Source organism: Daphnia carinata, chromosome 7, assembly GCF_022539665.2.
Source record: "Daphnia carinata strain CSIRO-1 chromosome 7, CSIRO_AGI_Dcar_HiC_V3, whole genome shotgun sequence".
In the NCBI taxonomy this organism is placed as follows: Eukaryota; Metazoa; Arthropoda; class Branchiopoda; order Diplostraca; family Daphniidae; genus Daphnia; species Daphnia carinata.
Window position 1 is genome coordinate 4,703,210 of NC_081337.1, and position 15,653 is coordinate 4,718,862.

The following is a 15,653-nucleotide window of genomic DNA, read 5'->3' on the forward strand; positions in this document are numbered from 1 at the left end:
CATTTCGTAGGCATTGCAGCGATGAACATCATACATGGACTTTTTAGGTATGAAAGGAATTTTCTTGAAAATTTTTTGAATTTATGACAAAGCATTTCTCCTGCTTTTTGCCAACCATGTCTAATCTAAAAAAAAAAAAATTATCCAATAGGAAAGGATTTTCAGCATACTGGGAACACAACTATCAACAATGCAACATTCTAGGGGTGCTATTTTATCATTCAAGAGCCTTATACAATGATTTTCATCTGCAATTTGTATGGCCTTTCCCAAGCTTCTGCCAGAAGTTGAATCTATAAGTCATGTAAGTCACATGAGCAACAATTGAGATGCTTAATGGTGTTGTTTTTCTTTTCTCAGCATAGGTTAAAAGTAACATTGGATCTGAAAAGATTGTTGGCTGGGGCAAGACACTGAATAAATTGTAATGATTGAATGGGTGACATGACATTTCTATACTTAATTTGGATTCCCGAGACGGTATTTTATATTTAAAAAATTGAAGTGCATATCTGGGCTCCCTTCTTTTCTGAAGCCCCGTTTCCCCTTGACTCATAATAAGCCCGTAGGGGGTCATGCCCCTACTGTACGGTATATATAAAAACAACATATACCGAGGTTTGGAGGGCTCTGGCCGGAAAGGGGACGTGGAGGTCCGCTTAGTCCGATGATGTGTTCACGGAGGGCTCTGTGGCTACCCACAAATCCGAACTAAAGGTTAATCGCTCCTGTAAAAATGTTCCAAATCTTCAGCTCTTCTTCCGGCTTCTCTTAGCCAATCACCGGGTAATCTCCCCGGTGGGTCAACAAGGCAGTGTCTCCCCCTGCCTGGGTTGACGGCAACTTTTGAAAGGGCTATTGTGCCTTTTTAAAGTTGCAAAAATAATTGTAATGTGCAGAGAATTGTCAATAAATTTTTTTTTATAAAATTTTTTTGCAAAATTTGTTGCCTTCATTGTCTGTGTTCACACATTACATTTATCAACTTTTTTTTTTCAGCTTGCGCAATTCAATTTTATTGTTTTTCCCACCGTTGTATCGCTTATCTGTAAGTATTCAATTATTATTTATTACACTTTTTGAATTCATGAACTTAGACAAGGAACGTGTATTACCTTGATATTTTCTGAAGTAATTTTGTATATTGTTTTACTGACATGGGAATCGATCCTCAGACATTCAGCGTGCAACGCCGATGCTCTAACATTGAGCCACGAGATATATCTAAATTTTTTATTATCGCATATCAAATGTTATCGTCTAGGATGTTTATGCAGTCTTTCACAAGTATATGTTTATCTTTGTAGTGAATTTACAATGTCCATAGCTCTGTGGTAGAGCATTCAGCTGCGATAACTGTTACACTGGGTTCAAACCTTACTAGATGTATAAAAATCTACATCTAAATGGAGAATATAATATTGCAGTATTGCATTTCAGTTTTATTCAAAGTGTAAATGCAAGTCCGCAAGTGACTAGAAAAAAGCCAACTTGACATCATATGATTCATGGCTCATTGGTAAAGCATCGGCGCGGAATGCCGAACATCTAGGGTTCGATCCCTGGATAATAATTGAATGCTTACAGATAAACTATGCTTACAGGAAACAATGCTTACCATTAAACGTGGCATAAACAATAAACGAGAATTGAGAAAGCTAAATAAAATGTGTGAACACAGACAATGAAGGCAACAAATTTTGCAAAAAAATTAAAAAAAAAAAAATTTATTGACAATTCTCTGCACATTACAATTATTTTTGCAACTTTAAAAAGGCACAATAGCCCTTTCAAAAGTTGCCGTCAACCCAGGCAGGGGGAGACACTGCCTTGTTGACCCACCGGGGAGATTACCCGGTGATTGGCTAAGAGAAGCCGGAAGAAGAGCTGAAGATTTGGAACATTTTTACAGGAGCGATTAACCTTTAGTTCGGATTTGTGGGTAGCCACAGAGCCCTCCGTGAACACATCATCGGACTAAACGGCACCCCACGTCCCCTTTCCGGCCAGAGCCCTCCAAACCTCGGTATATGTTGTTTTTATATATACCGTACAGTAGGGGCATGACCCCCTACGGGCTTATTACGAGTCAAGGGGAAACGGGGCTTCAGAAAAGAAGGGAGCCCAGATATGCACTTCAATTTTTTTAATATCAAATACCGTCTGGGGAATCCGAATTAAGTACAGAAATGTCATGTCATCCATCCAATCAATACAATTTATTCAGTGTCTTGCCCCAACCAAGAATTTTTTCAGATCCAATGTTACTATTAACCTATATTGAGAAAAGAAAAACAACACCGTTAAACATATCAACTGTTGATCATGTAACTTACATGACTCATAGATTCAACTTCTGGTGGAAGCTTGGGGAAGGACATACAAATTGCAGATTAACATCATTGTATAAGGGTCTTGAATGATAAACTAGCACCTGTACAATGTTGCATTGTTGATAGTTGTGTTCCCAGTACATGAAAATCCTTTCCTATTGGATAAATTTTTTTTTGGTAGATTAGACCTGGTTGGCAAAAAGGAGGAGAAATTCTTCGTCATAAATTCAAAATTATTTGAAGAAAAATCCTTTCATACCTAAAGAGTCCATGTATGATGTTCATCTCTGCAATGGCAGCAAAATTAAAACATCTTTAGGGCCATTTAAGTACCCAGTTTCCCCAACACTCTGAACGTAAAGGACAAGTTGTTCTTTAGACAGAGAAGCAGAATTATTTGAGGTTTCTAGCTGTGACAGAACTATAAAGGATTGCTGTTGTACTGGATTTATTAACACAAGATGGTACTTCTCTGGATTATTTCATGTTTGGCTGAAACTAGGATTAATCTTTTGAATTGTTAATAAAATAAACACATTAGACAATGTGCATACTCTATTACTTTACCTCATACCTTAATGGTAATGCACTCTCAGTGTTTTTTCATCTGTAGGCTGACTCTTCCATCCTGTAACACTTCCAGACTTGATTTGATCCCCCATTAAATTCTGTGAATGCAAAATAATAGCATTAAAAATACTTTTTCAATAGACATAAAACCGAAAAGTACCTAATCCATGTTTCATGTTGAACTTGTGCCATATCTTGGTTTCCGTACCACACCCATTTTCGGCCCAAATACGGTCCCACAATTGTTCACTTCCTTCACTGCATGGGCTTATTACTAACGATTCTTTTTGTGCAGCACTAACAGAATTTAAATTTAACACACTGTCAGGTGGTAGACTCAATAACTAAACAATAAATAATTGTTTGTTAAAATTCTATACTTATTTTGAATTCTTATTTGAAAAGTTTAGGTACCTGACTGTGTTCGCCTAATGCCAATTCATCCTCATGTTCAGTTAGGTTTGAGTTTGGAAAAACCTCCTTCACTGTTTGGAAACTGTTCCGTTCCAAATTGTTCTTTTCCCCTAGCTGAGCTTGTAGACTCAAACTTTGAGCTACAAAACACAAATGAATAAAAGCAAATAAATAGAATCATTATGTATTAGGCCTTACCATCCTTAGCTTTGCTGTTATCTAATATTTTGTGCTGTTGCAATAATTGAGCCTGCAGGTCCATAATTTGATCTAATAAACAATAATTAATAATTCAAAACAAATATAATAATGTTTATACTTACCATCCTTTTGTTGTATTATCTTATCCATTTTTCAATTGTTCCTCCAGCCACGCGTTATTCTCCATCCACGCTACTGAACTAAATGCGAATGGCATCCAATGGACTGAAATTGCCTACGCCAGTAATAATGAGTCTGAGCGGTAGATGGCTACGTGTCGGAAAAAAAGAAAAAAGTGCGATTTTTTTTTTTTCCGCCATTTTTTTTTTTTTTTTTTATTGTAAAACGGATTGCCATAAAAACGGATTGCCATAGTCGCACTTCGCACATGTTTTTCTCTAAACAATGGGATAAGTAGCGGTGGAATCGAAGGGGCTGTTGCATTTTGGTACCACTCCGCTCTTGTAGCGTACTTCACGCAGGAAGGTGTTATTGAACCCAAGTATACTTAGCCAAAGGGCTAACCATGTTTACAATTTTTTATTAGTTAACAATCCTTTGCCATGCAAGCATGTGCTAAGATCTGTTCACACTGCATGTGCTTGTGTGTGTGAAAATTATAGGTTTTACCAATCAGCTCATACAAATTCTTTGAATAATTTACAGAGACATAGAAAATGGTACGCATAAAACATAAACACAATTCAACCCTTCTGAATGCAGGTTCATTTTCTCTTCCCAATTGTACGAACAAGAACTCAACCCTAGTTACAGCCAGCTATACCAAAATTAAAGGTAAAGTCTTACTATATTATCTTACTAGTGGTCATAACTAAATCCAATTTTATTGTAGCATTTCCTAAGCCAGAGGATATCACAGAAACTAAAAGTAGTGGAAAAATTGTTGAATATGAATCCTGTTGTATAGATGGTTTCGTTATTTATTCATTCGCAACTGCCGAAGAACAACATGAGTTCTCTCCTTCAACTGCGTTAAAAGTGTTTCCTTCACCCATTATACCTAAAGCACTAAAAAAAACAAAGATCCTGGAAGGTATTTCTAATTATACTAGTTTATTGTTCATAGTTTAGTAAGAATGATTAATACTGGTGATTTTTCACATTGTCTACTTCTTAAAAGAAATAACACATAGTGTTGAAAAAAATGAAAATGTTACCTGTACTCGCCAGAAAAATACTTGCACGTCGTGTGGCAAAGTAGTTTCTTTAAAGCAAGTTATGTAAACTGTAAGACACTCTTTATTATCAGTGTTTCATTCCTTTAGGAATTCGTGTTTCTGTCGTCTTTGGAATTCCATCTTCGAAGTACAATACCAAAAGACTCAGTAATTTTCGAGTGTGAGTTTTGCCCACATGTAAGTCAAATTTCCTGTCCCCAACTACACATTTTCTGTAATTTGTTAATGTTACTGTATTAATAGCTTTCTTACGGAAGCGACACGATGCGTATGCATGTACGGCATTTGCATGGAAAAAGGCTTTATGACCAGTTCAGCAGCGACGAACTGAGAGAATTGTTTGACGAACAAATTCCACCCTGTAATCGGGATTGCAGTAATGCATCAAATATTTGAAAAGAATCAGCGAATCATTTTTTTTTATACCAAACTTTTTGTTTTAAAGAAATGGCAATTATTGGTTGCTAATTCCATTAATTAACATTACGTTATTTGTCATACCAATTGTATATAATGCTGATAATGCCTCTATTCAGTTTTACACAGATGCGATAATAAACTTATTTCAATTCTCCATCCTTTTCTAGTTAATACAAGGTTTTCGTTCTTTTTCTGTGTTTAGTTGTTTGATTTTTTTATATTTGTTTCCCCATGGCCCTAGTTCCGTCTAGTTTGGCGGAAGGAAGGACAGGATCCTTCCTAATTTAATCTTTAAAATGTAGTGAACACGAGAACTTATTTGTTAACATTAATTTACCATTCGTGAAAAGTCCTTATTTAGATGGGCGAAACTATTTTTAGACACTTAAATGTCTCACATTCTTTTTAATCGATTATCCTACTTTCTCGCCAACGTCAAGAAAAGCGCCAAACAATATGATTACCTCGAGACAAAATCAATTTTTTTCCCCACCATTAGTTTGACTGATTTACTACCGAGACCATGTATCCAGCGTATTCTGACTTAAAATGTGTTCAATTTTATACGTAAACAATGCTTACACAATGATACACGGCCAAATTGTATTCTTAAACTATGTACCTTTTCGTTGATACGAGGGGTTGCTGCTTAGAGATCTTCGTTTGAATCGGCATTTCAGCTGCTTTTACGGAATAAGCGAGCTCGTACAATAATAAAAGGTTGTGAAATTACGATTCCGCATTCCTCTGCAAACGTGAATCCAACCATGGAAATGCATACTTACCATAACTACTCCACATAAACAAATAATAATTTGTCTGTTATTTCAGCTTTTTTAAGCTGTAAAAATGCATTTGTGGACTAATCAAAGAACTATGCAAACCAGTAAATAAATACATGTAATCCCAACTCGCTATTAGTCAATGAAAAAGACAAAAATTAAACTTACTTCTCCCCGTACTAGATTTACCATACAAATAATGTAAAAGGCCAAGTATGATACCGAACACTGAGTCATCCCAAAAACCTACAAGCCAGAACAAGATTAAGAAAAAGTGGACATTTTTCAATATGCTGTTGCTTAAAACCAATTAAACAAAAACAGCACACCCAAAAAAATTAATACAAAAAGAAAAGATTTACAATTATTTTTTAATTTTTGATGTGGAAATTGCAACTGCTGCAATTCCAATGCATTGCACTACAATGCTTAGTGGTGCAGTAATGCAATTAGTTTTGTTACCTCAAAATTGGAAACATCCCACACTCAGACGATATACAGGAAACAATAGCAAAAGATGGTTATTCTCTGGCATGTATCAGGTTGGTTGCGAGGGCCTACCTGAAAAGCAAGTGAAAAGACTTTGCAGACGGCTACCTATCTCTACTCTTTCTCAAATTTGTCACATAAGCACAAACTTTGTAACCCAAATATATCCCCAAAGAAAAGAATGAAATAAATGTGAAATACAACCTGATGTGGGAGTATCAAATACCAATTGTTGAAGCATTCAACTGGTTTCTGGAAACTAAATGCAAAACTCAAACTCCACACAAAAGTCTCTACGTTGTCACCAGTGACCAAGTGATAACTATTGGTTCTTCCTGTTTTCATACAAATGTTGCCCTGTGGTAAAGAAAGAATAAAACTTAATTATGTGAAATTAAGATCCAGTGAATGATAATAAACAACCAAGCTTACCAATATGCAAAAAAAGAAACAATGGAGCAAAAAAAAAAAAATCGAAAACTTTCAACTGCAGATAATTTTTCAAACAATTTAAATATTTCTACAAGAAATCAGCAATAAAAACCTAAAACCTTTTGGGCAACTTTGTTAACCCTGCAATGTAGCAACCAACAGAAAGAATTTTAATGAAAGGAATAAAAAAAACATTGCTTTCGTTACCGCCTGTTTCAGGGACCTATTTCAATGATGATTAATTTTTCTCTTTATCTACTTCGTATCTCATCGTCTATCCAAAGGCTTTGATAAGTACGACAGACACAACAAGAAAGTGAATTTGCTATTGTGGGTGTTCTTTACGGAAGGGTATCAAATATTGCAAGCTGAAACAAAAAAAATAAAAGAAGTAATACATGTAGCTATGGTTCCGTGATGTCCAAACATAAATTTCACCCAACTGAGTAACATTTCCAAAATCCAACTAAAAGCAGCCAACACGGCAAATCAAATATTAAACAAAGAAAAAGAACTCACCTGGAAAAGAAGAAATGTGTGGTCCACATGATGGAACTTCAAAATCTGCACCGCCATTTTGAATGACAAAATTGCTGACCCAACCCCTCTTTTCACTCAGCGATGTTGCCAATTAGCTTTACTTTCAAACAAGATAAAAAAACAAAAAAGAAAGGAAACAGAAAAAAAAAAAAATCAATTAAAATGAAATTTTTGGCGTTTCCCTTACGGAGAAGTCAAAAGTTTGAACGCCAACAACAAAAATGGCTGTCAGCTGTTTGACATTGTTATAGATAACAATGTATCAACCGCCAAATAAATTTAACCGCCCTAGCAATGATTTGAAATGGAATACACAAAGTTGGAAAAAACAAAAATATGTAGTACACAAAATCACTGACAAACAGGCGTCCAGGGCCTGTGAAATATATTAAAGAGTAGCCAAGTATTTGCAAATGAAACACCCTGCTTTGGCGGCAGCCATCATGGCTTATTTCGTCTCGCACTTCATTGGCTGAATCTTTCCCTACCTATTGCTCAGAGTTTGGGTAACAAAACAAAACAAATGACGTACGAAACAATTCAACATTTTCAACCATTTAAAAGGTTCAACATTTTCAACCATTTTCAACCTTTGTTTCTGCAGCGTGTCAAATATGTCACCTCTTCAAGCAAACGAAAAGAACTCGTTACAGTTTCATGTCAACAGGTATTCACGGGTGACCCTACGGAAGTTACAAATAACGAGGTTCGTTAATGCGAAGTCGTCACGGGGTAACCAGAATTTCTCCCGGAATTTTCCATGGGATTCCCGGGAAAGGCTCCGAATGGTAATGCCCAAATGATGAAGAGCTTTTGCCAAGTAAAACAAATTATTTTGCACAGGCAGCCACAAATATATTTCTGTGCACTGCTGTGTAAAGAAGGAATAATCAAAAACGAATTCAAACATCTCACTGAGAACAATAACGAAAGTTTTGTCTGGTCTTTGCCACAACCAGTGCCTGCTACCAAGTGGAATTTACCTGCATTATTTTGTATACCTCACCTGCTAATTTAAAACACACCGAGTTAATGGATTTGTACGGAAGGTGCTGTCTCATTCAGGCAATGAGACTGAAGCCAGCACAAAAGAGACAAAGAAAGCCCGTTAAAAGCTAAAGCGATTGACGAGGCCACCACAAATACGTCGGTGTTCGGCTCTAGACTTGTAAAGGGAAAGTGTCCAGCAACCAAACACGTCAGAGGAAAGCGTAAACCTGTAGACGAGGTCAACTATGAACACACATGGCGCGAATTCAAAGTTCACTTTAGCTGGAATTTCTAAATCAGAAAATCAAGCATTAGTTATCAGTGTGTGGCATTGAAATTTTAAGGCGTCAACACTGAACTAATTCCAATTTCAAGGTAAGCAAAACAAAATCACAATATAACGGTCTCGATTTGCAGACGACATGGCTACTATATACTGCAGTGACACGAACAGGAAACCAAACGCAAATGAACCAGACACTATTCAGAACAGTGTCTATCTGTGTTTGCTAATAGTCAACCGTAAAATAAAAGTTTTTACAATAAAATAATGACTTTTGAGATATTCCGTTTACAATTTACGTCAATCTTTTGTTAAAAAAAAACGGAATTCATTAGAGATGTAAACATAAACTTACCAACAATCTTACTTCAAGTGGCATGGGAAAACCCTTGTTGAAATGCAATTGTGATGGTCAAAGCGCAGATAGATCTAACGTAGGTAACGGGAAAGTAAGCATGAGGCTTGAACTCAACACAGTTGCATATACGACTATACTAGAGAGATTAAAAACGAAACGTATGCATAAAAAGGCAAAATCCTCAAAAATCACGTGATGTTACATTCTCAGATTGGAGAGAGGGGAATTCCAAAGTGAAACTATATTCTTGCGGCAGGCAAACATTAGATGGCCTAAAACACGTTAGTGCAGGTTACCAACACAGCCAGAAGCACTGATTTACGTACTGTATAAGGTTAAGCCAAACAAAGTTAAAAACTTGAAGCTCCGCCTTGCCTCCTGGAGGGTACTTCTCGGTATTTTACTTATTCTTTTTTAAACCAGAGGATATTCTTCAGGTTAAATAGTAGCTAATGGAAGCTGGTCGATGCAACGGTAGTGCGAATAAAACCTTACCTAACACCTTCTTTAAAACCGGGTAGCCGGCCAATATTGGTGCTAAAAGGCTTGGAAGCGGTCGTGGCCTTTGCTGGCTGCAGAAGAGACTTCAAGTACAATCCATCAGGTAAGTCAATTACGCAGTTTCAATTCTAGAGTATAAATATGTAAATTACAAAAAGATTTTGAGACAAAAAAAACTTTAATTTGAAACAAAACAAAAAAAAAGTATCAAATGAAAAAAGAAAACGCGGTTTGTATGGTGTAACGCAGGTGCACAAACAAATGGTATACAATTGGATAGCCTGGCAGATGATCAGACCAGTTTCAACCAGTTTCCTATTGCACAAATCGAGGTCGCCATGAATAATGCATCAATCCTAGAACTCATACCATGTAGAATAATTTCTTAAAGCTAATACGGTGGGGAACTTTTCAAACGGAATTCGCGTTCTTATTAAATACAGTGGGGTGGGATTAGTAAACAGCACGCATGCACGAGGTTGTTCCAGGACGCAACGCTGATCATTTGATTGCCCAATTTCATGTTTTGCTTAAGATTAAACAAAATAATAATATTAAAATGTTAGACTTAAAAACGAGACAATTCATTGGCATTTTGTGATTTCTGATCCTTTTGTTCTTTTTGCTGGAAAAAGTGAAAGTCCTGTCCCAAACCAAAAAGTCGAAATGGATAATCAAGCATTCGAAGAAGTAAGCAATAATTTACGGAAATTTAACAGATAGAGTGCGATAGTATGACCAGTAAAAAAAATAACATTTGGATCGCTTGTTTGATCTAGCTAAGAGAAAACACGCCCAACGTACTGGAACATAGAAATATCCATGTTGATACAGAAATCGGGCTGGCGGCCACTGAGGCCAGTGTACAGCGAAGAGGCTATCAAGGTCAAGTCCTTTCCACTGTACACGAATTGCACAATTCAGCATTCGACAACAACCAAAAGGTGAATAGCCGGTGATGCCAACAGCACCAACATGTTGTAATAATTATTTGACATGCATTGGGTCATCAAATGTTTCCTATTTGAGGACCAGAAATCATCGGACCAACCTAACACTGGAAGTCGATTTCACGTATCGGCCGTTAGCCCCGGAAGTGGGACGGAAAATGTTCAGCTGGGACCTGCCAAGATAGAAAACAACATCGTCTTTGACAAAGAAACACAACTAGATACGAATCGAAAATCAAGGATAGCGACCTTCAATTCCCAGGAGAGAAATCGAAAAATGAGCCGTGATGTTATTCCGAGTATAGAACATTACCGAACGAATCCTCTACTTCAAACAACCGCCAGACGGCCTACCATGCACGAGCTATGCCATCAGTTAAGCGAGGAAGTATCACTGCAAGATTTCGACGAGGTAATTTGCCTTTTTTAAAAAATATTGGTCGCTTACTACTGACGAACATCTTTAGACATTAGCAAAGGGTAGCGAAAATGAAGCTGAAGATGAAAAGGTCACGGAAAATGTGAAGTTTGGCTGGATAGAAGGAGTTCTTATCCGCAATATGATGAGCATTTGGGGTGTTATGCTCTTTTTGCGGCTTTCGTGGGTAGTCGCTCACGCAGGAATAGGTGAATTTTACTTTTATGCATTTAGTACGTATTTTTCGACGAAATGAAAACTGTGCTGTTTTTTGGATTAAGGTGAGACGTTGGTTATTATCGCAATTTCGACCTTCATCACTTTGGTAACGGCCCTATCCATGTCCGCCATTTCAACTAATGGCGAGATTGGTGGAGGTAATACAATTTACAATTTCTTTTTAGCGCTGCAAACTGATGGACTTTCTCTTGCATTTAGGTGGTACTTATTTCGTCATGTAAGTCTGCATGAATTGTAATTTGGAATGGTTAACTTACCTTTTTGGGTTGTTTTTAGGTCAAGAGTGCTGGGACCAGAGTTTGGTGGTTCAATTGGAATCATCTTCGCAATTGCGAATGCAATGGATTGCTCGCTCAATGTGGTTGGATTCGCCCAAGCTGTACAGGACATGATGATGGAGTATGGTGGATATATTCTTTTCGATGGGGCCTATAACGATATCCGTGTCATTGGCACAATTACAATGATATTCGTTTGCGCTATTTGTGGTCTCGGAGCCCAGTATGAAACTAAGGTTGTAATAACAATTCAAATTTAATTGTCGGACGTTAACACGGATTGCTTTAATTTACCAAAATAGATGAAAGACATCATGTTTGTTATTATGCTGGCATCGTTAGTAAATTTCTTAGCTGGCAGCATAATGGGACCATCTTCCGAGTTGGAAGAAGCGAGAGGATTTATTGGATACAGCAGTATGATACCTTTAATGTTGCCTGTCAATGGAGATTGAATCAAAATTTGTTTATCTCATTAAGTGGACCTACTTGCTGAAAACTGGGAACCAGCTTATACCGTCACTAGTGGTCAACTGCAAAATTTTATTTCCGTCTTCTCCGTTTACTTCCCTGCCTGTATCGGTATTCTAGCTGGGGCCAACGTTTCCGGTGAGCTAAAGGTACTCAACAATTAAAACATCAAATTGAACCTGTTAACGAGTTATTAACAACATTAGGATCCAAACACAGCTATTCCTAAAGGAACTATATTGGCTATCATCATTTGCAGTATTTCTTACGCAGGAGTGGCTATTATTTGTGCTGCAACGATGGCCCGTCAAGGTACGTTTCTGCCAGTAAATTCTAAGCTTATACAAAAAATCAAAATGACTTTTTCGTAGCTACTGGAAACGTCATGGACTTGGTAAATGGAACGCATTTAAATTGTACGTCCTCAGTCAATGGTACCGACTGTCGCAGTGGACTTTACTACGACTATCAGGTAATTTTGCATAAATTTTGCACAGTTAGTTGGAGATAAGGAATTTTTACCCACAAAAAGGCAATGTCCTTGGTGTCTGCCTTTGGCCCACTTAACTATGTGGGTTGCATAGCAGCTACAATCAGCTCAGCGCTGTCGGACTTTGTTTCTTGTCCAGCTCTACTGGAAGTCATTGCAGCTGATAAATTATATCCTTATTGGATGGTTGGCTTTTGGGGAAAAAGATCCGGAACATCAAATCAGCCATATCGAGCTTTTGGTTTCACTTTTGTTTTGGCCTTAGCTTTCGTCCTAATTGGTAAAACATTGGCTATGTTAACTATGTGATAAGAATAAGTTTAACGGAAATGTTTTTGTTACCATATTAGCTCAACTGGACATGATAGCCTTGCTGATTTCGGATTTCTTCCTTGCTACGTTTGCCCTAATGAACTTTTCTACCTTTCACGTCAGCTTGATCAAACCAATTGGATGGCGACCAACCTTTAAGGTAACAACAAATGAGACATGGTCATTTAGTCACAATTAAAATGTACCTGTATCATCTAGTATTACAACACGTGGCTGAGTTTGCTGACTGGAATTCTGTCAATCACCTCCATGATCCTCATCAGTCTTCCAATTGCAGTGATAACAATTGCCATTGTTCTCTTTTTCTACATGGTTGTTCTTTACAGGAAACCAGGTACGTTTTAAAATCAGGTCTTCTAAGCAACGTCCTCAACTATAAACAATTATTCCTTTTTAAAAGAGGTCAATTGGGGATCGTCTACTCAAGCACAAACTTACCGAGCAGCGTTGACCAGCATTCAACAACTTGTGCACATTGAGGAACACGTTAAAAATTACAGGCCACAAATTTTAGTTCTAACTGGCCTTCCCAACACTCGTCCTGCTTTGGTCGATTTCGCCTACCTCATTTGTAAGAACAATTCGCTAATGATTTGCGGCAATATCGTCGAGGTATTCACATTTTGAAAACATCTGTTTTGATTGGCTTTTCATTTTCCTTTTGTGGTGGTAAATAGGAGAAATTAAAGTACGAAACGCGATTAAAACTGCAGCAGAAAGCTTACCGATATCTGCGTTTCACACACATCAAGGGATTTTGTGCTGTGGCAGATAACTCAAATCTTCATACAGGGGTGGCTGCAATGCTGGGCCTGGCGGGCGTTGGTAAAGTTAAACCCAATATCCTCTTGATGGGATACAAAAACAACTGGTCAACCTGTGATAGAAAAGCGTTGGATCAATACGTGCTGACTATACAGTAAGTTGAAATTCTACAAACAACATTGGAATTGATTAAAATTATAAATATTTTTTTGTTTAGTACTGGGTTTGAAATGAACGTTGGAGTAGCAATTCTTCGTCTACAAGAAGGGCTTGATTGCTCGCAAATCTTGGCCGATATTGACGACTTAATTGTCAATAAATTTCCCAAAGACAAAAGTCAAAATCAGCAAACGAACGAGTGGTCGGTCACGAGTAACACTTTTGGCGATTATCCAACGGGTGTCGACACAACCGTCACAAGCGTGACAATGTGTAATTCTTGTAGAAATTTTTGAGGAATTGCCTTTATCTAATCCTTTTTTCTTTCAACAAATGCACCGTACCAATCAGTGAACGATGAAAACAAGGTCGAGGAAACGGACGACTTGGAATCGCCAAATGATAACGAAGGTAGACGAACTGTGGTACTGGGAGTTACGAAAAGCAAAAAGAGCAAACGAAGCAAAAAACTAGCAATCACCTACAGGTATACCATAAACAGCAAAGCACAATAACCTTATTCATCAAATTAAATAGTTAATTCGATAGGGATCCCGAAGGAAACGAATTGCCAAAGAGTGTGATGAACAAGATCATCGTGTTTCAGAAAAAACAGAAAAAGGACACGATCGACATCTGGTGGCTAAGCGATGACGGAGGTAAAGAACAACGCTAAACTAATTAAACACATTTCTTATGGGATTCATCTACTAGGTTTGACACTTCTCTTGCCTGTTATTATCAACAGTCGATCGAATTGGTCAGAAACTAAATTGCGTATTTTCTGTACGGCTTCTGGTGTTCATGAACTGGAAAAAGAACAAAAGGGGTGAGTTCCTTCAATTGCCACATTATCCAATTACAAGTGGGTTTTTAAATCAAAATTTTTAAAAATTCTAGCATGGCAGTTTTGCTGTCAAAATTCCGCATTGATTACTCTGACCTAGTAATTATAAGCGACGTTGACGAAGCACCCAAAAAGAAAACCAAAAAATGGTTCGATGGTGTGATTCGACCCTTCCTACAACCCGGGCCAAATGGTACGTTCCTGTTTCTCAGCTCACTTGTGCTTTGATTTAATGACATTAACGATTTACAGGTGCACCACCTCAGGTAACTGAGCAACACCTCGAAATGTTTCAGTACAAAACCAATCGTCACCTCAAATTACGAGAATTATTGCTGGATCATTCTTCAGACTCCAATTTAGTTGTCATGTAAGTCTTTGCAAAAAAAAAGAAAACATTCAATTAATCATTAAAAACACCCTGTTGAAACAAAATCAAATTAGGACTTTGCCGATGCCTCGAAACCAATCTTTTAATGCTCCGCTCTACATGGCTTGGCTGGAGGCTCTGACGGCCAACATGCCACCATTCATGCTCGTGCGAGGAAATCAGACATCCGTTCTGACATTTTATGTTTAACCTGATTGGTATACATATATAAAGGAAAGAAAAAGGTACCACTGGTTACCGAGCTATAGATGCTACCCGCTTTTTTAATCCCACACATTCAAATGGCATTTAGGTTTGTAAAAAATCATAAACGATTGCCGTCAGCATTTGCTCACGAACTAGACTGAAAAGCGACCAAAAGGACCATAACATCACAGTCTTAATTGGAAGTGTAAAAAAGTTTAGCCAATGAATCATTTAGCTATTACAATTCAGCAACGCGAAATACAAGACTATTTACGTATGTTTCGAAAAGTGAAAGCCTCTAAAAGTTGCACACCGCAAACAAATTGCTCACGCGATCCTGTACGGCCGTATAGTTCCCTTGTACTGACCATACATGATACTCGATACTCCCGTTCAAGCAACGCCATTCGGCTGCTATGCGGAAAGCTTAGAAAAAGGACGTGGCAACAACTGGTCAAACACATGAGCGATTGTCAATGTTATATCAGGAATGCCATCAAAAGACACACGCAATAGCTATTTGCCGCACCTGCAGTAACTGCAGGTGCGATGAAAACAAACTGCAATGAAATAAAATACGCTAGCAAATGGCGCAACAACAGAAAAACGAGTG

The 15,653-nt window shown here is 37.6% G+C and overlaps 2 protein-coding genes and 3 long non-coding RNA genes across 6 annotated transcripts; 2 read left to right on the top strand and 3 right to left on the bottom strand.

Annotated features, from left to right (window-relative positions):
• Positions 1-2,094: 2,094 nt before the first annotated feature.
• Positions 2,095-3,234, bottom strand: LOC130699995 (uncharacterized). The gene is made up of 5 exons (XR_009003639.2): positions 3,064-3,234; positions 2,908-3,001; positions 2,593-2,775; positions 2,435-2,521; positions 2,095-2,366 (listed from the first exon to the last, which is right to left on the bottom strand). It is a non-coding gene; the product is annotated as an uncharacterized LOC130699995 (long non-coding RNA).
• Positions 3,235-3,355: 121 nt separating this feature from the next.
• Positions 3,356-3,710, bottom strand: LOC130699964 (uncharacterized). Its single transcript, XR_009003613.1, has 3 exons — positions 3,641-3,710; positions 3,516-3,587; positions 3,356-3,457 (listed from the first exon to the last, which is right to left on the bottom strand). It is a non-coding gene; the product is annotated as an uncharacterized LOC130699964 (long non-coding RNA).
• Positions 3,711-4,090: 380 nt separating this feature from the next.
• On the top strand, positions 4,091-5,210 carry LOC130699968 (uncharacterized). Its single transcript, XM_057522011.2, has 5 exons — positions 4,091-4,313; positions 4,372-4,572; positions 4,660-4,736; positions 4,805-4,894; positions 4,961-5,210. Exons 1-5 carry the CDS (start codon positions 4,196-4,198, stop codon positions 5,111-5,113), a joined length of 639 nt encoding a protein of 212 aa, XP_057377994.2. The 5' UTR covers positions 4,091-4,195; the 3' UTR covers positions 5,114-5,210.
• A 2,597-nt stretch (positions 5,211-7,807) lies between these two features.
• LOC130699981 (uncharacterized) lies at positions 7,808-12,831 on the bottom strand. The gene is made up of 7 exons (XR_009003614.2): positions 12,702-12,831; positions 12,392-12,632; positions 11,888-12,048; positions 11,693-11,824; positions 11,378-11,629; positions 9,009-9,640; positions 7,808-8,661 (listed from the first exon to the last, which is right to left on the bottom strand). It is a non-coding gene; the product is annotated as an uncharacterized LOC130699981 (long non-coding RNA).
• Positions 9,473-15,279, top strand: LOC130699972 (bumetanide-sensitive sodium-(potassium)-chloride cotransporter-like). Of its 2 annotated transcripts, none has more exons than XM_057522018.2 (25): positions 9,473-9,615; positions 10,148-10,202; positions 10,292-10,456; positions 10,542-10,874; positions 10,930-11,089; positions 11,162-11,257; positions 11,319-11,337; positions 11,397-11,634; positions 11,701-11,815; positions 11,879-12,018; positions 12,076-12,181; positions 12,241-12,341; positions 12,402-12,639; positions 12,710-12,831; positions 12,891-13,026; positions 13,093-13,304; positions 13,370-13,611; positions 13,675-13,889; positions 13,968-14,103; positions 14,166-14,275; positions 14,331-14,445; positions 14,517-14,656; positions 14,716-14,833; positions 14,908-15,078; positions 15,147-15,279. In XM_057522018.2, the coding sequence occupies exons 2-24, from the start codon at positions 10,179-10,181 to the stop codon at positions 15,041-15,043; spliced, it is 3,417 nt and encodes a 1,138-aa protein (XP_057378001.1). In that variant the 5' UTR covers positions 9,473-9,615; positions 10,148-10,178; the 3' UTR covers positions 15,044-15,078; positions 15,147-15,279. The 2 variants fall into 2 exon arrangements, with proteins under 2 accessions (XP_057378001.1, XP_057378002.1); XM_057522019.2 differs by having other exon boundaries at positions 10,548-10,874.
• Positions 15,280-15,653: the final 374 nt, after the last annotated feature.

Bases quoted from the DNA above. Each gene is read 5' to 3' on its own strand.
- LOC130699968 (XM_057522011.2), top strand. From the start codon at position 4,196: ATGGTACGCATAAAACATAAACACAATTCAACCCTTCTGAATGCAGGT. The intron at 4,314-4,371 runs GTAAAGTCTTAC...ATTTTATTGTAG, and splicing joins CAGCTATACCAAAATTAAAG to CATTTCCTAAGCCAGAGGAT. The intron at 4,895-4,960 runs GTAAGTCAAATT...CTGTATTAATAG, and splicing joins AGTGTGAGTTTTGCCCACAT to CTTTCTTACGGAAGCGACAC.
- LOC130699972 (XM_057522018.2), top strand. From the start codon at position 10,179: ATGGATAATCAAGCATTCGAAGAA. The intron at 10,203-10,291 runs GTAAGCAATAAT...TGTTTGATCTAG, and splicing joins ATAATCAAGCATTCGAAGAA to CTAAGAGAAAACACGCCCAA. The intron at 14,657-14,715 runs GTACGTTCCTGT...AACGATTTACAG, and splicing joins CCTACAACCCGGGCCAAATG to GTGCACCACCTCAGGTAACT.